Genomic DNA, 26,321 nt, shown 5'->3' with positions numbered 1-26,321 from the left:
ACAAATTCAATGCCCCACACACGTACTTTCAATATAGCAAAACGCGTATCTTGACTCACCCAAATTGTACCACCGAACCCCACCATTGTCGGGCATTTCGCACAAAGAACCTGCCGATCAAGGGTCTTGGGGCGGGCAGCGGCGGCTTTGCATCAATTCCGTACCGTATTTAGCTTCTCCGTTCGAAGTTCGAAGCCAGTCGCAGGCGTCGTCCGGGGAAATACAATGTCGGGCGGGAAATTGATAACAAGACAAGGTCTCGAGACGAATGACGGCACGGGATAGATGATCTAAAACATTACATATATATATATTGATCTCTACATAGCTACATACTGTATTTTGTGTCGATGGAAAAGTTCGTCTGGAACAATGGTTTTCCATGGATAGAGAATTCCTCATGCTCTTCCTTCATTTGCACTGCTGCTTGCCCCAGAAAGGTTAAACAGCAAGATCGGAATCGCGGAGAGAGCTTGAGGAAAGGAACGAGAAGAGAAAAGCAGGGTCGCAAGAATAGCAAGACTTCTTCCACAGAAGCGCGGCGCGGCGAGGGCCGTAATGGGGTATAAACTGGTGTAGAGATGGACTTCCAAACGACGACATTGCGAAATAACGGCAGGAGAGTAGACGAGACGATTGAGAGATGCTTGCGGATGATGATGAGATGAGGGATTTTTGCAACAGGATGTCGTCAATAGAGGAGGAAATTTCCGTCCATGGTCGTAGCTTTCTCTGGGGCTGGTTTGATCTTTGGAATTCGTCGAGTTGAGAAGAGAAAGAGCTGAGTGGTGTCCGCATCAGCCGCAGGTACGGCGATAGCAGACGTGGCGTGTGAAGCTGAATTTCAGCCAAGTCGGACTGGCAGACGGTCAACACGTTCAGAATGGGTCGACCACACCGCCGGAGATATCGGTCGTATCACCCTCGATGGTCTTGCGCCAATGCTGTGGCAGACATACACAGACCAGAGGGAAAGCCTTGACATCACCATCGTCGGCAACGCTGCCCATCGTAGCATTGGTGCTAGGTCGAGCGGCACCACTCAACCCACTGTCTCGTTGAATTTTCTCGTCGGGTCTCCAGTCCTCTGCCCTCGCTCCACGTATCCGTACGCCCGTCGCCCAGCCGTCGTCCCAAATACCAATGACCTTGACAAGATCACCTCGCTCCAGGTGGAATTCATCCGGTGCACGCGGCTCATAGGCCCACAGAGTAGCGACTTGATCGCCGGGGTGGACCAAGTCGTTACTGTAGTAGTCCTTGAAGAAGTCCAGTTGCTCACTCTGTTGTCGCGATTCGGGGGAAGAGTAGTAGTTGTTGGAGCCATTGGGGGAGTGGTTGTTTGAGCTGGAGGATGTGAGTCCGCCACGGCTTACGGGATCAAGATGAGAGGAACTTGTCAGCGAGCCAGTTCGTTGAGGCGGTGGACCAAGTGCAGCCAAGTGAGCTCCATGGCTATCTTCCATTCCATCATCGGAGATGGACTTGGTGTAGGAGCCAAGGACATAAGGATCGTGGCCGTGATCTGAAGCATTGCTACCCTCGAGTGCTGCCATGCGAGCGACGCGACCGCCTGGGAAGAGAGCGACACCGGCTCTCTCAGCATCGCCAGCACCATCGTGATATGACATTTCCGACATTTGCGAAGGGACACGACCGGATGCAGGTTGGTTGAAAATGCTCGTCGGAGGGCTGTTGTCACGACGACGCTTAAGCAGAAGACAGCCAGCGATGATGAGGAAGAGCAGGAAGAATGCACCTAAGATGGATCCAATAGCGATACCAGCGATTTGACCCTTGGTGAGACCCGGGTGGTTGGAATCGAAGCTGTTGCCGTACGGCGTCACCGTTGCTGTGGTACTAGTCGTGGCAGTGACAGTGACGGCTTGAAGCGAAGCAGTCGCCACGACCGGAAGGACAACACCTTGGCATCGGGTGGTAGTGTCGGAGAATACGCAGCACGAATCAGTCGCGTTAGGAGAGCTGGCGGAGCAGTACGAGCACAAGCCCCCCAAGTTGGTGTTGAAGCCGCAATTGCTAGGTTCGTTGACCACGGCTTGAATGCAGGATCCTGTCAACGAGTTCGCGGGAAGAGCGCAATTGGTGAAGTCTGCTCGGATCTGTGTGAGAGCATTAGGGCCTGCATTGCCGCAGACATCACTTGCCACGATGCGTTGTTCGCTCTGGGCCCAGGCTGCGCAAGAGTCGGCGCAGAGAGGTCTTGTCGATACTCCGCTAAGTCCACATGCGGAAATCGAATTTTGGATGATGGCATTGCAAAGGAAGGATGCGGTATATCTTGCATAGTATGCGGTAGTATTACCCAGCTGAACGTTAGAACAGCCTATTAAAGTTTGATATCTGTAATCACGTCAGTTAATTGTCTTCCAAGTTGCAGAATAATACGGTCGTCTATCGTTACGTACTTGGTCTGAGTATAACTGGTCCTGATGTAGACGTCCAGGGCAGTATCAAAGGAGTCGACACTGTTGACTCCGGAGAGAAAAGGAAAAAGGCTGGCCGCGACTCCAGTCGTTGCGACCGACGACGCGTTAAAAGCCGGGCACGTCCGTGAATTGGCCAAAGAGATACAGCTTTGCGACATGGCGAGTGGAAGGCTGCCTGCTAGAAGAAGACACAATGCTGCGCTCGGGCTGGCGACGCGCCGTGATCTCCGTTGTCTTTTGGACTGCGCGTTGGATGGAGTTTCGTCGGCGGTGAGCTCGAGGGTCGAGCTATCTATTGATGATGCGCCGTCATCCTGGACCGAGATGTAATCATTCCATCGGGTGTAATCCGGACGCGATCCGTCCAGTATGTTGGAGCGCATTCTCTGATGCGGCTTCGCTCGACGCGCTTCGCAAGTGTCCCTGTTGATCAGCGCCGTGATGGCCACTCTCAACGTCGATGGTCTGCCACCGGCGATGAGCTGATCTATGTCCTCCACAATTTATAATCGGGTTGTCGCAATTGATAGACTTCTGTCAGAAGAGAAATGGCGGTCGGATAGTTTCGTAGGTCGGAATTGTGAGGATCATCCAGAACGCGGCCCTTTGCGGGGTTATATGCAGAGAGATGCGCGATAGGCTGCTGCAGATGGAAGCCAAAACAAAAACAATCGTGGCCGTCGAAAAGGTCACCGCATTAAACAGTAGGTAGCTGTGGTTGTGATGGTATTATCGTGTCGCGATAGATCAGCAGCAAAAAAAGAACGAGAGACGAGACTAGGAAAGAACGACGATTGACAATAACGAGTGTGTGTCTGTGTCACAGAGAGGAAGAGATTGAATGATGAGAAAGGGAAAGAGCGAACGGGCAGGACGTTGCTGCCAGTCCCGTCTGGTATGTAATCCGGCCGACCGTGGTGAGTGAGAGAGGAAGACGAACTATCCCCGACGACGGCGACGACGACGATGAGTGCGAGAGAGAAGGGAGGGAAGAGCGAGTTCGCCGTGATCTTCCCTCGCAATCGCCTAGGTGTGTGTGGGTGCTTGTGCCGCCCAATCTATTACCGTACCTCCTGTGCGCGTGCGACGAACATAAGTGTGTGTGAGTGACTACTACTACAACACACAGTACAGTATGATCCGGGTCTCATTCTCCTGTCATGAAATGTTGGAAGGGTTCGTGACATAGAGAGTGTGTAGTCCAAACCGCCCATCATCACATCCTGGGCCCGACCGTTGATGTTTGGTGAAATTACCATGGGCCTGTGCGTGTTTGTCGGCCTGTTCACCATTGGCCGTAACGCGACAAGCGCGTCTCGTGGAAATTACCTCTTCCCTCGCGAATCCTGCCGCTAAACCCCAATCATCTTCACCACCTCATCCGCTTCTCGACTCCATGCAAACTCTCTCATCACACAGACAGGACGAGACTCCCGACAGCACTTCCGAACGCATGTCTCATGCTCGCGTGGTGGTCGTTCATTCCCCCTGCACGAGTTGGCCGGGACTGGAATTCGTTCTCATATATAATAACGACGTGAAGTGATCGGAATGGTGAAACACTGGATCATGAAGGAGGATCAAGGGTTCTTCGTACCATTGAACGTCGCAATCTATCTCTGGTTCGTCGGAGCAATATGTCTGCAGGATCCACATCGTCAATGCGAACGTCGAGACCCATCGTCATCGCGAGCCTACGCTGATGGTCATCCTACACGATGGATAATCAATCCATTGTCAGCATCGTGACCGCGCAATATACAGTTAGTCTTCCTATTATCGAACGACGAAGGAGGAAGAACGATAGTCGCAACGCATTGCTCGCAAGCTCTCGTCGTCTCAGGGAATCGTTTGTCGCATGTCTGCTAGTCTTTCTCCGCCGTTAGATCATTAGCGCTCACCTCCCATTCCTCCTCTTCCTCTCTCTCGGTTGCGATTCGGATTAACCCTGCACTGTGGTGGTGCTGCTGCTGCAGCTGCTGCAATTATTCTCACCATCACCATCATCGTGCTCGGCTCGAACCGAAATCGGTCCCCGTCACCTTGGATACAGTAGTACTGTCACTACTGTCCATTGCCTGTCAGTCAAGAAAGGTTAATTGATGACAGGCTTGGAATATTCAGTACAGGCATCTTCGACGCCGGAACCCACTCCCGTGAGCCCATAGAGGTGGCCGGACAAACTGGAACCTTGCCATCCCGCGGCTGATGACATCCTCCTCCTCCTCCTCATGCAGGAGATACATGTAATCACAATTACAGTCATTTCCTCATCGATGATGATGAATATGGGCCGGCATATGGCAGACGCAGCTTATTTGCGTCGCGTTCGGCACCACATAAAATACGGGCTGCTGACTGCATGGAATAATTAACTCATTGGCTGCATGTCTCTCATTTCGCGCCTGCAGATGGGCCTGCATGTCATTATTTCCGGTACTACACATTCACACGAGTATCACGATTTTTCGGACAGTGCGAATGAACATGATCAAATTTATTTCATTCGACCACCTCCTGAGAAATGCAGTATTGTCCTGACGAATAGAATTAATGCCTCGATCGGTCTTTCCGGAGCCACACATTCGATTGTTTCGAAAGTCCCAGTGCCCAGGTGCCCAGGTGGACAAAGACCATAGGGTCCGTCCAGTAAGCTCACAACCGTTGTTAGGGTTGTTAGTCTCGACTACCCCAACTTGAGAGGTGATGCTCACTTGTACTCGATATCTCACGAGGTAAACGGGTCTGCATCTGACATACCATATTCTCAGCAGTGTTGATCGATTAGACCTCCTAGTTCGTCTTCGAAGGACGGAACTTTTCGTGCCATTTGCGCTTCGCCCCGAGTGATTGCTGCCCGCTCGATGCCTGACTCGACCCGGCGCCAGCTGCAGACTGCGAGCTGTCAACGAACACGATGTCTTTGCCTCCATGCTGTAAATGATATGTTGCTTGTGGAAGAGCAGTGGCTTGACATTTGCTCCTCCACGCCTCTGGAACGAGCTCCTTCCAGGCTGACAGCCAGGATGAAGTTGCCGTCGGTTTGCCATCAGAGCGCGCTGAGAGGCAGCTCAGACCAACTGCTTGAATGAACCTGTCTTCATCAAGAAGAAAAGACTCATCGGGTTGTCGAGTGGACACGTTCGTTATGATCTGCGAGAGCAGCTCTGAAGGGCCCTCGCCGCGCAGTTCATCCAAGATCGCGAGCAAGTCTGCTTTGGACAGCCGTCCCGTGAGATCCAGGCTCGCTGCTGTTGCGATCGAGATGAAGTTCTCCCAGATGCGAATCTGAACTTTGGCGCTGGGGATGAAACAGCCCGGCGGGTCGGTCGATTCGAAGCAGGCGAGTTGTGACCACGCTACCTGGCATTCGGCTTGACTCAAGGGGATGTGTGAGAACAGGGTCTCCTTCGAAACGCTATCGTGCGTAGAAGAATAGCTTCCAGTAGAAGTATATACGGGTAGCATAGCACGCAGATATGGCTCAGCGGAAAGTCCCTTGGTAGAAATAACCTCCATCGAGGAATCGCATTTCGCGACGGCTTCCACTCCTGTCGCTGTGCATCTTGTGATAAACACACTATTTGACGTGCTCACTTGTCGAAGATTGAACGTCTGATCCGCAGTGCAAAGGACAACGTAAGCATCCTTGACGGCTTCGCCGCCAGCAGTGGAAGTTTCTTCTTTGGATTTGAGCTGTAATCTGCCGTAGAGACAAGGAAACACTATCAGTTACCTTCGACCTACCGTCGCGTACCTGCGGTGGCTCTCACATTGGAGGGTTCTCGGACGTGAGCAGGGTCAGGAGAGCCGGTGGCAGCTCCAGTAAACGGAAATGCTCTCGCTCCGTCTCGGTACGCAATGTCACGGCAATGCCAGATTCCACCCGGGACGACATATCTGAATCTGCGATGCCTGGGGGAGGGCAGTAGAGGCGCGAGTGGTTCAGGATTCCAAAAGGTTGACCTGTAACGAAAAGGCTGCGCTAGGCCACGTGAGAGCGCGACCGGTTTTCGTGTCGTTTCACCAGTTCAGAGAGAGCGGGGAGAGAGCAGATCGCGGTTCACACAAGACCCTGACTTCCATACTACTGAACAAAGCCGAGCCAAACAATAGTGTCACTTGCATGATGCTGCATTCCAAGGTTCAGGTAGCTGTCACCAGAATTCTCTTTATTTTTCGTTGAGGGCCGTTACTTCCATACTTTCTCCATTCGGTCATATTGTACCACAGATGGGATATCGTCAACCATACAGAGCGTCCTTCGCATCGTTATTTGCAACGGTGGAATGCAACATGACTTAACGACTATATCGACCGCGCATGCTTCATTAATATATCCCACCTCCCAGACGCGCACGACCACATCTCTTGGGACGTGACCTTCTATGCAAACTGGCCCAGCGTTCCGTCGTTCGTGATGGCGGCCATCGTCGCCGCGCCGCCTGTGCTTGCAGGAGATCTTGCAGTGTACCACACGACCGATCCGCTATTGAGCAATGCGCCTGTGCTTGTCCTCCACGGACCTTCCACAACCATCGGCGCCACGAGCTCGCGCATTCAGATCCACATCTTCACGCCCGCTGGCCTTGCGTCATATCCTCGACTCTCCGTTGCGCCGACTTCGCCCTTTTACTCAGCAGTCAGCAATCTCCCGCGGGAAGAGCAGGGCGATGAGGTGATCCGAGGACTCGCTTTCGGACTCAAGAAATACTTCGCGGAGCTTTCTGATGCGGTCAAGTCGTCATGGCGATCACAGACGAGAGCAGCCGCGGTGGCGCGCTTGTTCGGCGACGATCATGTTGCGATCCTGGCGACGCGGATGACGAGGATCGAAAATGTGGACGAGGTCATCAGGGATCTCTCTCAGGCCTTTTGTGAGCAGCGCCTTTCCTGGTTGGACGTGGACGTGGTGCTGCCGGCTGGAAGCATAGGACAACCCAGCGAGCAGGCAGAGGTATCTGATCACGGTGACGCGGATGCGGATGAGTTGGCAACGTTGAAGCAGAAATTTGGACGTTATGCGGAACTTGTCGCTTCTTTAGGTGCGCCAGCCTTTCTCCCGACATCGAAATTAAAGCGTGCGCCATCAAAAGCCACTGCAATTGGCAGAAGTGCATCCTTCCTTCGTATCAGTAAGGAGACTGTCAGGAAAGAGATGGATGAGCTTGTAACAACTGAGGAGAGCTACGTTGCTCGGCTGAGTGAGATGCAGGAGATGTCGAGCAAATTGCAACTCGAAGCCTCTTCACAGGAAAAAGCGCAACTCGATCAGATACTGCCGTCGAGCCTCGATCAAATTCTCGATCTAAACAAATCCCTCCTGGCTGAGCTCAGAGAAGTGCTGGCGACCACAGAAAGTAGCGCTATGAAGGACATCCAGAGTACATCAGACGACCAAACTCGATCTGCGCAATCTCATCAAGATTTACACGACGATGCACAAGGTGTGGGAGCACTGTCTAAATGCCTATGTGAACAATTCCCGAAATTAGCAGACGCGTATCAGGAGTACATGAAATCCCACGCCAAAGCCTCTCAGCTCCTGCGCTCTGTACTTCGATCGAGTGACCAACTCTCGACTGCCTTCCAACAGATTGGAGAACAACGCCTTACTTCACTACTGATCGAACCCGTACAGCGCCTTCCGCGGTACAATCTCTACATTGACAGTATTTCCAAGCAACTCCCTGTTAGGCATCCGGCACTCAAATCACTTTTGAAGGCACGCGACATCATCACAAATATTTGCGCTGAAGTCGAGGGCTCCGGTACTGCAGCAATCTCTCAGCGCCTTGCTGCTCGAACTACAGGATGGCCAGCAGACATTTTGATCACAGGCAGACTAGTGACAGCTGTTGACTGTATCGAGTTGATGCCGCCCTTCAGCGCCGACAGTGTAGATGGGGTCACAAAGGTCATAGTGCTCTTCACAGATGCTCTCGTCATCTTGGAGAAATCCTCTGGGTCAACGACGTCTGCTCGTGCATTGATCACCGAGTTGGAGAGTGGCAGCGGACCTGTATCGGCTGCAAAGGTTGGGACCACTGATGGGCAGGATTTTATCTTTCAGCGAATTATCGAACCAGCTGCTCTGCAGTGCAGTGAACTGCTTGACGGCCGCGCCCTTCAACTCCTCACCTTCGATGCCATAGTGGACGACAACAGATCAGCATCGCAATCTCCCCTCACGACAACGGGCGAGATCCTGCGTCTCGAAGGTACATATGAAGGCAAAGCCCCTCGATTCGTGGAGGAGTTCAGCAAAGCACAAACAGAGCCACGGTTTAGCGAGCCTGAACGTGAGAGCGCAAAATGGGAATTTCGTGCGACTGAAGTTCTGCCGGATACTCTCGGTTTGTTCGGGGCCGTATTCGAGAACTCTAATGCAGAGCATATGAAAGCGAGGAAGGGCAATGCGGCCACTCGCGTGATCGTAGACATCGATCGGCACAGTGATCGGCCGCGCGCAGGTCAACAGGACATCCGTACTGTCATAGCCCTTTCTTTGACGCGCGAAGGGGTCTGGCGAATGACTGTGGATGCCCTTGATGGGAGCTTCAACCAGGAGCTTCTCGACATCGATGACATTGTGCCGTCAATACGTCGAAAGCTTGCGGCTCTGCTGGCCTCACGTCTGTCTATTGACCAGGAAGAGCTGACTGAGTACCTACTCGACCGTAATCTTGCCATACTACGCTCCATCGAATTGCAAGCTTCGGATCAGGCTGCACCGCAGGATAGGGCTGCTCAATCGTCATCACGCGAACGCGCACGTTCAAGATCACCACGAAAGCTCATCTCCAATTTCCTCTCTAGTGTCGGACCCGGTAGCGAAGCACCGACATTGCTCAAGAGAGATGCCCCGGTATTAGCAATGCCGTCTCAGCTTCCTCGTGTGCCTTCATCTACTGCTTCCAAACCACCCAGTCGTGAATCCCGACCCACGTCCCGTGATCTTCCTACTTCGAAACATTCATCAACGGCACGCGTGGAACAGATCACTGCCTCGACACCTGCACAAAAATTGGAGAACACGCTATCATCCTATATTCTTGCTCTGCAAGCTCGAAAGGGCAACATAGTTGGTCGCAATCTCAAAATGCGCGCAACCGCCGGCGAACTCGCCGTGAATGAGTTGTACAATGGCCTGCTAGAGGATCCTCAGACGATGTCATTGGCTGCGCAGGTATCTGTCGATGTGCTCTTTGCTGCATTTGAGAAGTTTGTCAACATCGCTTGGAAACAGCAATTCGGCGCGGTCGTGCCAACCACGACTATGCAGAACCTTCAACAAAAGGCAGAAACCATGTTTCCTGTGGACTTTGACGCTTACATGCGGGCGAGCATCGGCGAACTTCCGCCACAGAATCAGCGTGCTTTCAAGAACATTATCAATCTGTTGGCTGACTTGTTGGACGGGACTGGAAATGATGGGGATCGTGGAAGTCTAACTGTGGCATTTGCGGAGGTTCTGGTGACTGATGGCGAACCTCATGATTATATTGCGCTCATCGACCGCTTCGTCGACGACACGGAGACGTATTTTGGCGAGTCGTTGGCGGAGATCCAGAAGCTTCACGAGCATGACACACTCGGCCAACATAAGCGCACCAGGACCGCCAATTCTCCCTCGCTCAGCAGCAACCATTCTTCTCTGCGAAAGAAGTTCGGATTTGGATCTTTGGGTCGCGAGAACAGCAAATCGGAGCTCGAATCCAAGGTCTCGTCGGTATGGCGCACTCTGAGCAAAAGTGGCCGAAGCGATGCAAGCCCTGGCAGCAGCATCTCGCGTGGCTCACACGCTCGGCATGCTTCTGTTGACAGCGAGAGTCGAGCTCTGTCTTCTCGTCCGTCCTCACAAGACGGCAACAAGTCGATAACGTTCAGCGAAGGTCACTCAAGCCATAGTCTGGGGCTGTCTACGATTGGTGAGCATCCCAGTTTCATCCCCACAGGACCTCCACGCAAGAAGCGGCGTAGTTCGCTGTCAGATCTGCTCCCTCAGGAGAATTCTCCGAAGCGTGAGCCTCGGTCTCCGTCGACTGATGTGCAGCAGCCAGCGGGCCAGCCTACTGGTACGCCAGCCAAATCACTTCGTATGTCGCCACCACCTGTGATGCCTCTTGTGCGCATGGGAAGCACACGCATGAATACGCCTTCGCGAATGCCGCGTCCTCAGCTGCCTGCATCTTTCCGAAAGGAGCTCTCGCCAGGAGCGACAAAACCCGCAAGTGCGAACAGTCTACGACCAAGAAGCAAAGACGGCCGGGTGGACGAAGTTATCATATCTACACGACAAAGCTCGGGTAAGCCTGCCTCACCTGTCAAGGGCGTTACTTCTATAGACGAACGAAGTGGTCTCGCAGAACGACCCGGTGCGGGCAATATCATCAAACGCGCGTCTCCGCAGCATTCCCAGCCCCAACAACATCAGCAGCAGCAGCATCATTCGATCGATAAGACCCGTCCGTTACCATCAACAGTGGTCTTGTCCCCAGGACGGCCGCGTGAGATGTCACCGCCATCGATGCCACCGCCACTCGCTTCGTCGTCCCGCAAGCTGCGCATGCAATCACCACAAAAGCTACGCGAACGCCTCCAAGCCGAGCAGCAGGCAATCACAGCTGCACAAATCTCCCTTCAAGACGAGCTACACAACATCGGCGAGGAGCTCAGCGCCACGCCCAGCCGTATGGGGTCTGTCCGTGGTACCAGCAAAGCCGCAGCTCCCACCCCGAACAGCCTCGACCCAGCCCGCAGCATGGATCTGACCCAACGAGTCCTCGCCCTCGAAGCCAAACTCCCTCAGATCACCAGCACAGTCGAGACGCGCCTCTCGGGCATCGCAGCGGACGTGACCTCCTCGCTCAGTGTCTCCGAGGCGAAATGCAAACATCTCGACGAGCTATACCGCGAGGCCAACGGCGAGAACGAGGCGCTATACGGCCGCTTCAACGACGAGCTGGGCAAGATCCTCAAGGCGGTGCGCGGGGGTGATGGGGTTGATGAATTGAAGAGGTTGCTCCGCGAGAGTCAGGAGGAGGTTGCGACATTGAAGCGCGAGGGCATGAGGTTGAAGAGGGAGAATGTAGGGTTGAGGGCTCAGTTGAAGGAGGGTTGAAGTATGAAATGGAGGGGGGGGAAGTTGAGTTTTTCGTATATCCCTTCTTCCTCTTCTACGGAGAGTCGTTTTGCTTTCCGACAGCACTGTATTATTTTTGTATGGTCATCTTGATAGACGGGCGGAATCTCGTCCGTCCGTCGGTCCCTGTTGCAAATCAAATTCATCGGAGATTGGCTTTTTTGGACATGATCAAGATCCACGAGTCAGCAGCACGTCATCGGCTGAGTAGACCGATCCTCCCTGAGGGTTCATGACGGGTTCTGTCTGTATCGTCCGTCCATACAGTCACAGAGCCGGCGATCTGGCCGCGACTCGATTCAACAAGACGCAGAACTAGAGATTGACGCAACCTGCCGACGTGTCTTACTGTGTTGTACATCAAAACAATGAACACCAGGGCAGTTCCAGCATTCTGACCTGTAGCGCAAACAATATCATCATCATCGTCGTTGCTGCGCGTGCTGGGCGAAAGCCGCTCGTGCCCCGCCTTATGAAAATGGAACCGGGCGGCGGAGAAAGGCGCGAGGAAGGGAAAAAAAGTGTCGGGAAAGGAAGGCGCAATCGCACGATGATGACGATCGATTTGGAATGACACCTGCATCGACCTCCTCTGCGCGGGGCTGTTTGTCGTTATTATTGTTCCAGTCCACGGGTGTTCCAGGTTACCACTGTATGTGATAGGTATGTATCTGTTGGCACTGCTTATTATTGCACAACAGGGACAATAGCATTATTAATTGACGACCCATACATATTTAATATATAGCTCTCCCTTCCTTCGCCCTGTTTCCATCTCTCTCGTCTAATCACTACTCCCTCCTAACACTATTACAAACACCTTCCACCTAGGTAAGTCGTCGCTGTTACTTCTTGCTTCATTCCCTGCGCTCCACGAGGATCACCAATGGTCTCCATCATCGCCAACGCGAGTATCTCTCCGGCGCGCAATTCCGTCCAACCCAGGCAGACGCGGGCGGGCATGGCGGGGTTCTGTCATCCCTCTCACCAAAGAGAACAATCGCTGGGGCAAAACAAAGCGAGAACCCTTGGAAATTGAATTGCGTGAGCGCATGCTTGCGTAATCAGACGGGAGAAAAGTCACCGGCGCGCAGCAACAGGAACGCGACGATGCGCTTCGGAAAGATACGATGGGATTACGTGAAGATGGATTACCGATCTCTTACACCATCAATCATCAGCCCCATCGTCATTACACCACTCCGTCACAAAAGGATCGACATTTACAATTCTCGATAGCACTTGCACATATATAAAACCCCACCCTCCTCTCAATCCATCTCTTCCCTCTTTTTCCAGATGTCTACCTTCAACACCCTGCGGAGATCAATCCTCACCAGCGCATCACGACAAGCGATTAACAGACCCGTCATCAGATCACCACATTTCTTCTCCACATCTACCGCCAGAATGACTGTCCACAACATCAAGAGCGAGGCCGAGTTCGCCGAGGCCAAGGCCGATGGCTCCCTCATGATCGTCGACGCCTACGCGACGTGGTGCGGTCCTTGCAAGGTCATTGCACCCAAGCTTGTCGAGTGAGTCTAATTTTACCCTGGTGTGATTTCACATTGCTGGGAGATGAGGGTGCCGGAGAGCAGGAGGGCATTGAGGCTATCGGGCAATGCGTGCGATCAGATGTGTCACAATTCGCAGAGTCGCAAAACAACCCTTTGGGACAAAAGTCGACCCGACGTTCAACGCAATGCTCTCCAACACCACGCTCGCAGGGATCACCTACGTCACAACGGCAATTCCTCTTTCTAACACAACACTCTCCCAGGTACTCCGAGACCGACCACAAGGACGTCCGCTTCTACAAGGTCGACGTTGACGAGGTCCCCGAAGTCGCCAAGCAGCTCGGAATCCGCGCCATGCCCACCTTTATCCTCTTCAAGGACGGCGCTGAGGTCGAGACCATCGTCGGTGCCAACCCCAAGGCCATCGAGGCCGCCCTCGCCAAGCACAAGGCTTAGAGGAATCGCTCGTTCCATGAGACGGATGGCTGGATTGATTGATTGATGAAATAGAGGATAACTCGGGGCCTGTATGGGAAATTATTTTACAATCACGATAGCGAAGGAAAGCCAAGGCACTTTACTGCAGCAGCACAATGGAGGTGAAATAAGACAACTCGTCTGCAATGAGATCAGCTTCCACTCTGTTCGCCTGCTCTTGTTCACTGAGCGACGGGTCGGTCAAGCATCTGCCGACCTGGGGTTCCGGTGTTTCTCAACCTCAACGTGTGAATTGAAAACGTGAAAGAAAACGTCGCGAGAATACAGGAAACCCTCTCCGGTCCTCCGCCGTCCCATCACACCATCAACAACAGATTATGCCCGGATTCCATTCCCCTCGCGACGACCCCCTACGCAACCTCTTTCCCACCCGCGAACCAGCCCTCCCATCCGGCACCAGATGATCCCCCAATCAGCCCGCATCGCCGCGTTTTCTCTCGAATGATATCTTCTGCGTGAGCCAATGCCCATGCCATAACCGTCGCCGTCGACGACCTCTCCCTCCTGCATCCCGGCCAGGCTCTCCCGGTCCTTCTTCCACACATGATCGATCGATGATCCCATTTCTCGATGAGGGGCGATTTCGATTCGTCCGAAATAGAGATTGTTTGGGTAGATTTCGGGGGTTCAACTTTTGATCGGACGACGACGACGGTAATGTCGCTAGATTTCTTTTTTTCCCTCTCTTCTTCATCTTTCTTTCTCCTTCCCCTCCTCTCTCTATTTGAAGGGAAGAGGAGGCGGAAGAGAGCAGCCAACAAAAAGGGAGAGGAAGTTTGGGAATTCCTGACATGTATCGATCAAGGTTCTCATCTGACTGTCAAATGCCGTGGAGAGTCGACATGGACTGCCCGGAAACACTCCCGGTTGCACAGATATGGGGTGTGATGAGATGGGTCCATGTTTGCTGGAGATATACTGCACATCCCTCGTGTCGTGATAGCGAGGGTGTTTACATGATGTAGATTTTGTGAATGAAAGAAATAAACTGCAAATCACGAATTGAAAATTGTCAGGGTGTTCGCAAGTCGGGGTTTCTTTTTATTCATTCTTTACGATTTGGGTTTCTTTCGTTTGGGTCAAATGGCTTAAAATTTTGGTTTTGTTTTGGCTTCTTTCCCCCAATCTATATATGGTCTGTAGATTTCGTTCCACTCGGATCCATTCATGTCGGGAGAAAATTTGCTTCTCAAGCTGGAGACCCAGTCATCGGTTTGTTTCCATGTTCATTTTGTTGGAGCTTGATGTTGTTTGGATTTCGTTTCATCGTCATCATTTTTCTCGTCCATTTCAGCGATATTCTTATGATCTCGTATTCCTCCTGATGACGGGTGTCTCATCCAGACCGTCAAAGAGTGTTCCTTCGCCTCGTCGTCGTCGTCCCCCTCTTCTTCATGCCACTTCTGAATGAGACCATCGTGCTATCCGTTCGACCTCTACCAGTCCTTCTTGATATCGAATGACCAGTTGAATTGCAGGTGGGTGACTTTGTCATCGTCGATGAATTTGGACACGGCTTCGTAGTGCCCGCGGCCGAGCATGCCCGAGGGAGCGGTCTCGGACTCGACTGGAAGTATTTCGTCAGACATCTGCGATTGAAACGTTCTCCTTTGGGATTTCGGCGTTGTACCTACACTTCTTCTCGTAGTCGGGTTTGTCGGTAGTATTGGGACCGTAAGAACCCTGTCATCGTGGCGCCGCACATTCGCGGACATACGTTAGCACTCCAAAATCCCACGATCGATCTCAGGCTTCATCACATCGTCTGGCGGTGGGCAGATCTAGTGAAGCAGCCACTCACAATCATCTCTTGCATCTTGCTCTTCAATCCCATTCGGCTGACGACCTGGACGTACTTCAAGCCACTGAGAATTTGGTGCTGGACGCGGAATCGCGCCTTCATTCGGAATGTCGCGCCCTCTTTGATGGTGAAGGGCTGCTGGTTCAGCTTCTCAAGCGTGCCGGGCTGCACCAGGTCGATGATGATGTCCTCGCGGCCGGCGACCTCGAGGCCCAGAGAGAGGATGATGACCTTGCGCGGGTCTGATGGGTCGGCGTTGGACGTGCCGGAGCCCAGACCGAGTGAGGCTTTCCATTTGTTGAGAGACTCGTCGTTCTGGTCTGCGAGGGTGGAGCGGTAGGTTAGATGTTGAAGGGATTGGTGACCGAATCGTCGGTTTTCCTTCTGTTGCTTCGCAGGAGGTACACAAATGGTTCATCGCAACATACCTAGCTTCTGGTACTCGTCAATGGTCTTGCTCTCGCCGACCTTGAAACCCTCAGTCTGCTCGGGCTCGAGGTCGTGCTCATCGTGGTGTGGCGCAGACATGGTGACGATGGAGCGAGAGTTGTAAGAAATAGCGGCCGGTGCAAGTTCTTGTGGCAGAGATGGATCTGTACAGTGAGCAGCGACGAACGAGGAGGATGGCTATCGAGAAGGATGGAGATGGCGCTTTTCGAATGGGAAATGACTGGGATTGGAAGCAGTTATGCTGATCAGTGGCGCTTAAGAGAGGTAGTACGCGGTTGTCAAGCAGATGGTGGAAGTGGAGGAGGGAAGGTGGGTGGGCACGGGAACGACAATGGCCAAAGCAACCACGTTTGTTGCACATGTACACAGAAGCACACCGGAAAGTTGTACACATTGTGCTAGATCTCGCAGCTCCGCGAGTGCTACAGATCTACGAAACTCCTGGCTCTTCTTGCCCGCAATCTCTGAAGATCGCGCTCCGTTGTTATCAATTTTCACCATCACGAGGCGGCTCATGTTCAAGCATCGGGACGGCAATACATAGATGCCCAGGTGGATAGGGAGTGTCTTCCTGCACATACCTAGTAGATAGCGACTATTGCGACTCTACTGCAGTGTTCCATTGTTCCTTCATTTTCACGGTCGTCGTTTTGCCCCACCTTGAACCCTGAAAGTTGCGTCTTGCGTGCAGGCTCACCGCCAACTGCTCCACTGCTGTACGCTTCTAGACAATCGCAACCTTCCAAGGTTCCTCGCTTTGTCGCCTCACCTCAGGCATCACTCCTCGCGCTCTGTTACTGTTCGGTACGCTGTGTAATAACATGATGGACCAGATCGTGAGACTTCATACCATTGTTGAAGTGTCCGATGGTCGCGTGGTGGTCAATCAGACGGTGCTGCACAAGCCGATTACAGCTTGTATAGCCCTGGTCTTCACATAACAATCTCACATGCTGTAGTACCGGCGTCATCTCTAACCATGACTTCAGGAGCCTTGTTGGTAAGATTTCCACAGTGAAGCTCGATTGCTCTCACGTTGCAATGCAGGCTCAATATGACCATATATGAGACTCTTGCCGCACACACTGCTTTGTCGTCCCCGTGAGAACGCCAGAAATATCTCAGGCACGTGCAGTCACATGCTTGCTCCTGATGGTCAAGTCTACGCGTGAGTCTCCACACAGAGATTGTCTTCGCGACAATCTCGATTCGCGCGCCCTCCGAGGTCGCGTGGGGAGTGAAAAATGAGAGACGCGACCGCGTCCAGCTTCACCACCACGATTCGGGGCTAGTGCTGTGGTCGTGATGAATGGGAAATATTGATCACGACACTCAGCGATGCCGCTGTGCTCTGACTCCACCTGTTGGGCAGCACAATCATGATCCGCAGTCTCCACGCATCGCATCTGCAGGAGCAGCTTGCGAAGTTTCCCCTCTTAACTGTCGAGATGATGAGTTGGCTGGACTGATGCTTCGGGCCGCGATACATGAAGAGAGATAACGTGTGTATGTGCTGCACTGTGGTAGTGTCTAGCTTCAGGAACTGGATCCACCTGCATTCTCCTTGCCAGTCTCCCATGCGCTCCACGTTTCTTACCGACACGGAAGGGTTGCCGAGCAATGCGTGTGATTGGTGAGAAATTGCTCGGAAGTGTCCAGCGGGCCGCCGTCACCCAAACGGCCGCATCTCATCTCATCACACTAGAGAAGGAGAGGAGAGGAGAGAGGAGGGCACGAGAGGTTTTGCTCTGGCCGAAAAGAGACAACAAAAAGGAAGAAACGGTCAGGAGGAGGAGGCGAGATGAGTTGCACACCGTTCTGTAGTGTACTGTGCCATAGTGACAGTGACAATGATCGAGTGAGTGTGTGCGAGTGCCCTGCATTGCTCGATAGGCGTTGCCGTGCTGCAAATTGCCCATGCCCACCGTCCACCACCACCATCATCATCACCACCACCACCACCGTCGCCCAGGGCTGTCTGTCCGTCACGTAACGTGCGCTACTCCAGGACAGTACTACAGACTCCCCCATGTCCGCGCTGCCGTCTGTCTTCTCCACAGCTTTCTTCTCTTTTTGGTGACTTTCCGTCTCGTCGCATTCGCGGTCATTTTCACGTACCCCAGCATCAATTTATCTCTCTCCGCAACCAGCATCATCGCCTCTCAGCGACGATCCATCACCATTTCCTTGAATTGTCCTGCACTCTTCAAGACTCGCGCGACCATCCATTGATATTTCGAAATCCTCACGCGCATTCCTCGACTTTTTTGCACTTCTTCACAATGGCGGAGCAACGCCCAGCGCTGCCCGAGTCGCGCAATCCTATGCTCGAGGAAGACCGCGCGCCTCCTCGTACGTACCTTGTCCCGGTTCCTCCAGCATTGCAATTGTCAACACCGTCAATCCATTGCGCGTGGTTGCACGTCGCCAGTCCGACTCTCGCTTACGTCGTTCCTCTCCACAGATGAAGTCCTCGTTGAGCGTCGCTGTCTCGGTCAGACCGAGCTCAAAGTGAAGCCCGGTCAGGTCGGCACCTCCAATGCCACCAAGCCAGAGAACTTGGGCATGCTCGACTACGCTCACCTCCGTGTGCCCCTCCCCAAAGATCTCTCCGGCAGTGGTATCTTCCTTCGTGGCGCCAACCGCAAATACCCAGAGGCATACTTTTTGATGGTGAGTGGGTGATCAGGTCGCGTGCGCTACATGAGCTCGGGTCGGAGTGGTTGATTCATCTCGGGAACTCAAATGCGCGCGCAAACCTCTGCATTTTGGCTCGCGCGCATTGTCGGCATACTGCAAGGCACCGCGCATGCATCCGTCCAAGACACACGAACTGACATGTCTCTTTTCCCTGCAGCGACGATCGCGTGATGGTTACATCAGCGCCACTGGCATGTTCAAAGCCGCCTTCCCATTTGCTTCTCTCGACGAGGAGAAGACTGAGAAGGAGTATATCACATCGTTGGAAGAGACCTCAAGCGAAGAGGTCGCTGGAAATGTTTGGATCAGCCCAGCTAAAGGTAGGCATGCGGCACATTTTGATGGCGTCATCTTCACATTCCGGACGCTAATCTCATATTCTTTTCACTCGTGACAGCTCTCGAATTGGCCGATGAGTACGGCATCAAGCTTTGGATTGCTGCCCTGCTCGACCCGGAAGACATTGCGCACGGCAACAACGACGCGAGCAAACAAATCACATCACCACCACCTTTCAACATGGAGGACAGCGTCAATGGCCTCGGCCGAACACCCGGAGGAGCAGAGAAGAAATCGGCTGATGGCAAGCGCTCAACGCGCGGCGCTCGCAGCCTCCGATCTGAGTCGCCGACCGCCACCACCAAGTCCAAGGCCTCTGCGCGCAAGATGGCCACCCCTCGCAAGGCTCGCAAACCGCGCGGAACTGTGAACAGCGTCGATGAGACCGCCTCAGTTGCTGCCGATGACACCGCCGTCACCACCAACGGCGTCCACAAGGAGGAGGAGGACAGCGAGGCCGTCAAGGTCGAGGTCGAGACGACGACCGTCCCCGTTACCAACGGCACCACTACCGACGAGATCACAGAGTCCACCACTGTCCGCGTCTCGGTGCCCGCATCGCACCCGGACCTGGCTGTTGGCCCGCCCAACGATATGGATGAGATGCTACAAAAGGCGCGCGACATGGTCGCCGAGGCCGAGCGCCTCAGCCGGAGCACCACCGATGCTACCTCTACTTCGCCCCGCCAGAGCGGCAAGCGGAAAGCAGATGAGATCACCGTTGAGGAAAACGAGGTTGCGCCCGTCGAGACTACGAAGCGCGCCAAGGTGGTCGAGGTCGAGCTGCGAAAAGAAAGAGTCCGAAGAAGGGCGCTCACGGGTATTGCAGGTGTTTTGGCTTTGGGGTATGTTTCTTTCTTTCCCATTATTACTTGTCGTGTCATCGATGTTCATCTGCTCGATTTAATTTCGCGTGCGCCGAATGCTGACTTGGCTCTTGCAGTGCACTGGTCCCCAGCATCATGGCTGCCTTCCCTTGGTCATGATGACACAAGCCGCGTCTCTCCTTTAACTCTCAGCGACTTGTTCCAGCCATCCTGCCTTATTTGCCTCTTCACTTTTAATGTAACCGACCACCCGGCGAACGACCTCTACTGTCGAACAGTAGCGAAGCAGAACCCTCAACGGACGAATATTTTCACGCCTCCTTGTCTTATCGAGTACCGGACTAGCCGGTCGTCGACAACAAGGGACTTGTCGAGAACGATATCTCGAGTGGAAGGATGATGAAGAAGGAGCAAGACAGAAAGAGAGAAAAAGAGGCATCTCCCGGCCCAATTCCTCCCTGTCCCGTCCAATCCCGTCCCATCCCATCCCAGCACCTTCTCGTTCCTTCATCCGGCGTTATCAAAAGGGGATCGATCAATCAGAATGGAAAAAAATGCACCTCCAGCAATCAGATTCCGCATACACATCTCCCTATTCGTCTCCGTCTCCGACCTCGTCTCCGTCCATCTCTCCCCCAAATTCTGTGCCATAGTTCTTCTTGCCCTTTTTTCACTCCATACCCATCATCGGCCTCTCAATTGTCATTTCTTGTGTGTTGTCTAGATAAAAATACCCCATTTTCCTTTCATCGTTGTCGTTTTCTTGGCTCCTCCAGTTCTTCCACATACTCTTGGCCTTGCCTCTGCATAATTCTCTTGTTTTTTTTCTCTCTGGCGCCGCCTCACCAGCCCATATGGGCCCATCACCACTGACCTGTTCGCCGTCTCGCCGTCATCATCATCATGCCCACCTCCGTCACCGAAGCCCGATCCCTCAATTCCCCCCTGGACAGGTCTCATCCTGCGCATATCGTTCGACGGGATCGGATCCCACCCGATGCTCCGATGGACTCTGAGTCCCCGAGCCAGACAGCCAGACAGGGACATCCCAGACTCCTGTTCCCTTCGAACTCGCAGAGGGGTTTAAGGGATGTCCCACCTTTTCATGCTGTCATTACCATTGCGATTTTTCTCGTTCTTTCACATCGGGGGCGTTGCGGGTACCCAGGGCACAGTCGACTTTTTGTTCTTCTTTGGAGAAAACGGAATCGGAAAGGAAGCGGAAGTCTCGTATCATCTGCTGTTGTTGGTCTCAGTCGAGTGGAGTTGGTGTTGTGGGAATCCTCGATCCCTCTTGGGCGTGGAAGGTGCTTTAGTGGGAGGGCCGAGGGATCGTCGGGTTGGTATGTAAGTATGTAGTGACAATCGAAACAACTCGGTTGAACTTCGTTCGGGATTGTCATATAATTGTTTACGTGAAGTGCGACCCCTTTAAACAAATCCAGCAATACCTTTTAGACGGACGGGAGACTAACTGATGTTTTGAGTCGCTGACGAAAGAATATCGCGCGCTCGCCACAACTTCGCCTATCATCAATGATAATCAGTCTGATGAACATTCGTTAAAAAAACTTGGACAACTCCTGAGAGAAAGATCGTGGCGTCACACACAAACAGCCTGGGAACTCCACTATAACCCTAGCCATTGTGGCTCAGCCGCGGTCACGTCCGCGTTGACGCGTTCCATAGCGTTGATTTCCGTCGATCAATCGAGGTGCGAAACTTTGTAAATTCCATACGTCCTCGTATTCGCGTCCTCGAAGATAAATTTACTCCGATGCGAGGGACCTTGAGCCACGCTGTGAACGAATCCGGAAGGGTCAGATTTGGTGCTCGGAGAATTCCGTGAAGGGGATCGCCGAAGAGGCGACTGTCCTGCCACTAATCATGGATACAGCGAACGAACATTGACGACGTATGGCACCTGCATGTTCGATAATCCATGTGTGACGATGTGGGACGATGGCAAAGACGGGACGAAATCTCCCCACATTGCCCAGGTGGTTTCCGTTCTCCACGTCGAACACAATCCCTCCCGCAGCATCATTCATAGTGACCTCGGGATGATACTAGTCTCCGGCACGCACACTGGCCTCTTCGTCGTATTGATGACAAGGTCTTCAAACGATCAGCTGGGCATGCTGTGAACCAGAGGTGGCGATCGGTATTGAGAATTGGTGATTGATGCCGTCTCGTGATCCCTTCCAAGCTCATCGCGTCAACGCCAGAGGAATCATTGGTCCGGGTTGATATTCGCAAGCGCGACTGAGGAGGATGGTGTCGCGATAATGATGGGACGAAAGATAGGCTGAACAATGCCATTCTAATGCGTGTGATGGGCCCGATTCATCGACGCCGGTCTCCCCGATTTCGTTTAGTGAATGGTTCGGAAGATTCTCTGCAAAGTTGCATCCTCGATCTGACCCATCTCGTCCGTTGCCGCCCGAGACCGGCACACGCATGTCCACGGGTGCCCGGATGTGTGTAAATGGCGCGCGCACTTTGACATGTTATGCCCACCAGGAGCAGCAGCAGCACGCCAGCTTTGCGGCAACCCCATCAATCCACCTGGGCATGGATCATATCGAGTCATACACACTTTTTGCTGTACTTCACGCTCATCCATCACCCCGTCTGGAAGAATCTGCGCCGCTTGCTCGCGGATGCCCACCACGGCTGATCTAATAAGCACTCCGTTATTATTCTTCGCTTTTTCCTCGACTTTGTGCCTCGTCGTAATGCATAACATACGCAGGTCATTTTATTAATTAATCGAAACCTCCCCGTCCCTGTTTTCTCCCCGCGACCACATCTTGTCTCGGCCGAGTTCAGTCGCCGTCTGTGAAGTTCACGCCCGCCAAACGCTGACGACGTTTCGGGTGGAACGCGCCCCACCACTACCTCCACCATTACCATCATAATTCAACCGCATCGCGACCTCAGCCCACTTCAACCTCTCCAGCCGGTCCCGGCACATCACCGTCACCATGAACGACGATGCGGCCATTCAAGACATCTATCGCAAGATCGAGAGGGAGAAAGCGCTCTTGCAGGGCTACAATCGCATGCGGCAGGCCACCAGCAATGTCGCCGTCAACTCCAAGCTCGAGTCGCAGATTCGCGAAGCACAGCGAAATATGCAATACTTTGAACAAACCCTGCAGAGTCTCCAGGCGCGGCGAATGGGCGATGGCATGCAGAACCTCTCACTCTCCGGAGGTTCTGCACCGCCCCACCATGGCATGCCGGACAATGGCTTGTCTGGCGGAGGACACAATAATCAGTTAGGTCACGGCGGCGGAGGAACTGACTATGGAAATCCTGGCCCGGGTGGATACAGTCAAGGCGCAACAGGCTTGATGCCTCCAAGGGCTCCATATGCACCATCAGGACCCTCAGATAGATCTCCGGCCGCACGGCCAAATTATGGCAAACTAGGTGAGTTGTGAGCGGGCTTCTCAACAACGGACATCTGCTGACTGGTTCGATTCAGATCTGATCAAATATGATACGCCGCATCTGGGACCTCGTATCCAACTCATGCTTTCACAATTGGAATTCAAGCTGTCGGTGGAGAAGCAGTACAAAGATGGAATCGAAAAGATGGTCAAGCTGTACCACATGGAAGGCGATCGGAAAAGCAAAACCGAGGCTGAGATGCGAAGGCAAGAAAGTGGACAGAAGATTCATCTTCTCACGCAAGCGCTGCGGAGATACGAGGACCTGCATGTCAATATCGAAAATGGAGCAGACCCGCAGGATGACGATAGTCTTGACACACCAAGCCAGCGGAAACCACTCACTGGTCACCTCTCGATTCGCATACAGGCCATTGCTGATGTTGACCACGCATCATCATCGCGCTTCAGCCGAGGACCGGACACTTTTGTCATCATGAAGGTTGAGGATGCCTTCAAGGGACGTACAAAAGCGACAAAGACGGAGAGATGGACGGACGAGGTACACGAGTTTGACGTCGACAAGGCCAATGAGATTGAGTTTACAGTGTACGACAAGACCAGCAGCGATCATGCCGTGCCGATTGGTCTTCTCTGGATCCGGCTTGCCGATCTCGTGGACGAGATTCGTCGTAAACGTATCGAGACCGAGTTCAACCAAGCCGGATGGATTACAGCAGACAAGATGGACGGGCAACAGGCGCGCCCTGACTTGCAGTTTCAAGCCCCGCCCGGTGCGGGGGGCAACCCGATGGTTTCGACAGCTGCTGCTGCTGGAGGCCCGCCCGGATCCGGTCTGGCGCCCCAAACAGGTCCCATTTACATCGACACTTGGTTCTCACTGGAACCGGTGGGCAAGATCCATCTGACGCTGACCTTCATCAAGCAAGTAAAAGATCGACGACCATTCGATGTCGGTCTTAACCGTAAGGGTGCCGTTCGACAGAAGAAGGAGGATGTCGTGGAGCAGTACGGTCACAAGTTCGCCACACAGACATTCTACAACATCATGCGTTGTGCGCTCTGTGGTGACTTTCTCAACGTTACAGCTGGTATGCAATGTACCGACTGCAAGTATACTTGTCACAAGAACTGCTATCCCAAGGTCGTCACCAAGTGTATCAGCAAGTCGAATGCGGACTCGGATCCAGACGAAGTCAAACTCAATCACCGCGTGCCGCATCGGTTCAATGCTTTCTCGAATATCAGTGCCAATTGGTGCTGCCACTGCGGCTATCTTCTTCCGCTTGGTCGCAAACAGGCCCAGAAGTGTACGGAGTGCAAGCTGACGTGCCACACAAGCTGCATACATTTCGTCCCTGACTTTTGTGGTCTCAGCATGGAGCAGGCCAACTCTTTCTTGCATGAGATTCTTACCGCTCGTGGCAAGGCTGGTGGTCGCTTGGAAGGACGGACATTGCGTCCGAGCCAACAGCAAGCCGGCCTCCGACCGCCTGCTCCATCGCAGACTGCGAGTTTCGCGCCTGCTCCCGACCATCAAGATCAAGTGCTACAGGATGCTGCTAAGCAAGATCGTTTCTCATACGGCAAGCCGGTCGAGCCACAAGACCCTCGCGCACAGGCTTATGGTCAAGGCCCCGCCACAGTGGCTTCTTCTGTCGATGCTGCCAAAGCTTCGATGTCAAGTGGTCGTACGCCCTCGTCCCCTGAGAGCCCTCAGCGGCCACAGGGCGGACGCACCATGTCAGAAGCAGCGATGGCTGCGCAAGCGGCTCTCAGCAACGAGACCAAGCGCGCTCAACAAGCACAGCAAGCGCCATATGATCCTGCACGGTACGCCAATGTCAACTCTTATGGCGTTCCACCTTATCAACAGGCTGCCATCCCGCAACCACAGCAACCACAGCAACTACAGCAACCACAGAATATCCCACCTCCTACGCCAGTCAAACAGTATCAGCCTCAGGCCGCACCACTCTCTCCACCTCAAGCTTTAGTGCAACAACCTCAGCAACCACTCGCCCCGGCTGCAAATATAACTGTCACTGGCCCCGTCGTGGAGGAGCGTCGTCCTGCACCACCTCACAACACCGCTGGTCCTGGCCGCCGGATCGGGTTGGACCACTTCAACTTTCTGGCTGTGCTCGGTAAAGGTAATTTCGGTAAGGTCATGCTGGCAGAAACCAAGCAATCTCGACAACTATATGCTATCAAGGTCCTCAAGAAGGAGTTCATCATCGAGAATGACGAAGTAGAGAGCACACGCTCAGAGAAGCGTGTCTTCCTCATCGCCAACAAGGAGCGTCATCCTTTCCTCCTCAATCTGCACGCCTGTTTCCAAACCGAAACCCGAGTATACTTCGTCATGGAATACATCAGCGGAGGCGATCTCATGCTTCACATTCAACGCGGCCATTTCGGCACCAAGCGCGCCCAATTCTACGCCGCCGAAGTTTGCCTCGCCCTCAAATACTTCCACGAAAACGGCGTCATCTACCGCGATCTCAAACTCGACAACATCATGCTGACGCTCGACGGCCACATCAAAGTCGCCGACTACGGTCTCTGCAAGGAAGACATGTGGTACGGTAGCACGACCAGCACCTTCTGCGGCACGCCCGAATTCATGGCGCCGGAGATCCTCCTGGACAAGAAATACGGCCGCGCCGTCGACTGGTGGGCCTTCGGCGTCCTGATCTACCAGATGCTCCTGCAGCAATCGCCCTTCCGCGGCGAAGACGAGGACGAGATCTACGACGCCATCCTCGCCGACGAGCCCCTCTACCCGATCCACATGCCCCGCGACAGCGTCTCCATCCTGCAGAAGCTCCTGACCCGCGAACCCGAAGCCCGCCTCGGCTCCGGCCCCACCGACGCCCAGGAGATCATGTCCCACGCCTTCTTCCGCAACGTCAACTGGGACGACATCTACCACAAGCGCGTGCCCGCCCCTTTCATCCCCACCCTGAAGAGCCGTACCGATACCAGCAACTTCGACTCCGAATTCACGAGTGTCACGCCGGTTCTGACGCCCGTCCAGAGCGTCCTGAGCCAGGCCATGCAGGAGGAATTCCGCGGTTTCTCGTACTCGGCCGATTTCGTTTAGTAGCGGTGTTATTGGGGTTTCGATCGCCGGGGACAAAAGCTGTCAAGTGGACACTGGGCGGGAACAGTC

At 53.5% G+C, this 26,321-nt stretch overlaps 9 protein-coding genes across 9 annotated transcripts; 4 read left to right on the top strand and 5 right to left on the bottom strand.

Moving 5' to 3' along the window:
* Window positions 1-878: 878 nt before the first annotated feature.
* On the bottom strand, window positions 879-2,605 carry K489DRAFT_321703 (uncharacterized protein; the record flags this gene model as incomplete). The annotated part of the gene is made up of 2 exons (XM_033601564.1): window positions 879-2,361; window positions 2,427-2,605. The coding sequence occupies 2 exons, from the start codon at window positions 2,603-2,605 to the stop codon at window positions 879-881; spliced, it is 1,662 nt and encodes a 553-aa protein (XP_033458794.1).
* Window positions 2,606-4,861: 2,256 nt separating this feature from the next.
* On the bottom strand, window positions 4,862-6,326 carry K489DRAFT_381748 (uncharacterized protein). The gene has a single exon (XM_033605199.1). The coding sequence runs from the start codon at window positions 5,964-5,966 to the stop codon at window positions 5,241-5,243; it is 726 nt and encodes a 241-aa protein (XP_033458793.1). The 5' UTR covers window positions 5,967-6,326; the 3' UTR covers window positions 4,862-5,240.
* A 541-nt stretch (window positions 6,327-6,867) lies between these two features.
* On the top strand, window positions 6,868-11,571 carry K489DRAFT_322199 (uncharacterized protein; the record flags this gene model as incomplete). Its single annotated transcript, XM_033601607.1, has 3 exons — window positions 6,868-9,113; window positions 9,192-10,932; window positions 11,011-11,571. The coding sequence occupies 3 exons, from the start codon at window positions 6,868-6,870 to the stop codon at window positions 11,569-11,571; spliced, it is 4,548 nt and encodes a 1,515-aa protein (XP_033458792.1).
* Window positions 11,572-11,763: 192 nt separating this feature from the next.
* Window positions 11,764-12,555, bottom strand: K489DRAFT_371726 (uncharacterized protein; the record flags this gene model as incomplete). The annotated part of the gene is made up of 3 exons (XM_033603260.1): window positions 11,764-11,838; window positions 11,942-12,242; window positions 12,413-12,555. The coding sequence occupies 3 exons, from the start codon at window positions 12,553-12,555 to the stop codon at window positions 11,764-11,766; spliced, it is 519 nt and encodes a 172-aa protein (XP_033458791.1).
* Window positions 12,556-13,002: 447 nt separating this feature from the next.
* Window positions 13,003-13,568, top strand: K489DRAFT_321639 (thioredoxin; the record flags this gene model as incomplete). The annotated part of the gene is made up of 2 exons (XM_033601559.1): window positions 13,003-13,130; window positions 13,376-13,568. 2 exons carry the CDS (start codon window positions 13,003-13,005, stop codon window positions 13,566-13,568), a joined length of 321 nt encoding a protein of 106 aa, XP_033458790.1.
* A 248-nt stretch (window positions 13,569-13,816) lies between these two features.
* Window positions 13,817-14,516, bottom strand: K489DRAFT_381746 (uncharacterized protein). Its single transcript, XM_033605198.1, has one exon. It carries the CDS (start codon window positions 14,401-14,403, stop codon window positions 14,023-14,025), a length of 381 nt encoding a protein of 126 aa, XP_033458789.1. The 5' UTR covers window positions 14,404-14,516; the 3' UTR covers window positions 13,817-14,022.
* A 580-nt stretch (window positions 14,517-15,096) lies between these two features.
* Window positions 15,097-15,969, bottom strand: K489DRAFT_381745 (E set domain-containing protein). Its single transcript, XM_033605197.1, has 3 exons — window positions 15,840-15,969; window positions 15,245-15,731; window positions 15,097-15,177 (listed from the first exon to the last, which is right to left on the bottom strand). The coding sequence occupies exons 1-2, from the start codon at window positions 15,937-15,939 to the stop codon at window positions 15,367-15,369; spliced, it is 465 nt and encodes a 154-aa protein (XP_033458788.1). The 5' UTR covers window positions 15,940-15,969; the 3' UTR covers window positions 15,097-15,177; window positions 15,245-15,366.
* Window positions 15,970-18,143: 2,174 nt separating this feature from the next.
* K489DRAFT_389578 (uncharacterized protein) lies at window positions 18,144-19,886 on the top strand (the record flags this gene model as incomplete). Its single annotated transcript, XM_033606521.1, has 5 exons — window positions 18,144-18,213; window positions 18,326-18,534; window positions 18,719-18,881; window positions 18,959-19,745; window positions 19,844-19,886. 5 exons carry the CDS (start codon window positions 18,144-18,146, stop codon window positions 19,884-19,886), a joined length of 1,272 nt encoding a protein of 423 aa, XP_033458787.1.
* Window positions 19,887-22,714: 2,828 nt separating this feature from the next.
* Window positions 22,715-26,252, top strand: K489DRAFT_371722 (kinase C-like protein; the record flags this gene model as incomplete). The annotated part of the gene is made up of 2 exons (XM_033603259.1): window positions 22,715-23,165; window positions 23,221-26,252. 2 exons carry the CDS (start codon window positions 22,715-22,717, stop codon window positions 26,250-26,252), a joined length of 3,483 nt encoding a protein of 1,160 aa, XP_033458786.1.
* Between the last annotated feature and the right edge of the window lie 69 nt (window positions 26,253-26,321).

Source organism: Dissoconium aciculare (assembly GCF_010015565.1).
Source record: "Dissoconium aciculare CBS 342.82 unplaced genomic scaffold K489scaffold_8, whole genome shotgun sequence".
Lineage (NCBI taxonomy): Eukaryota > Fungi > Ascomycota > Dothideomycetes > Mycosphaerellales > Dissoconiaceae > Dissoconium > Dissoconium aciculare.
This window is presented reverse-complemented; position numbering and strand designations above follow the sequence as displayed.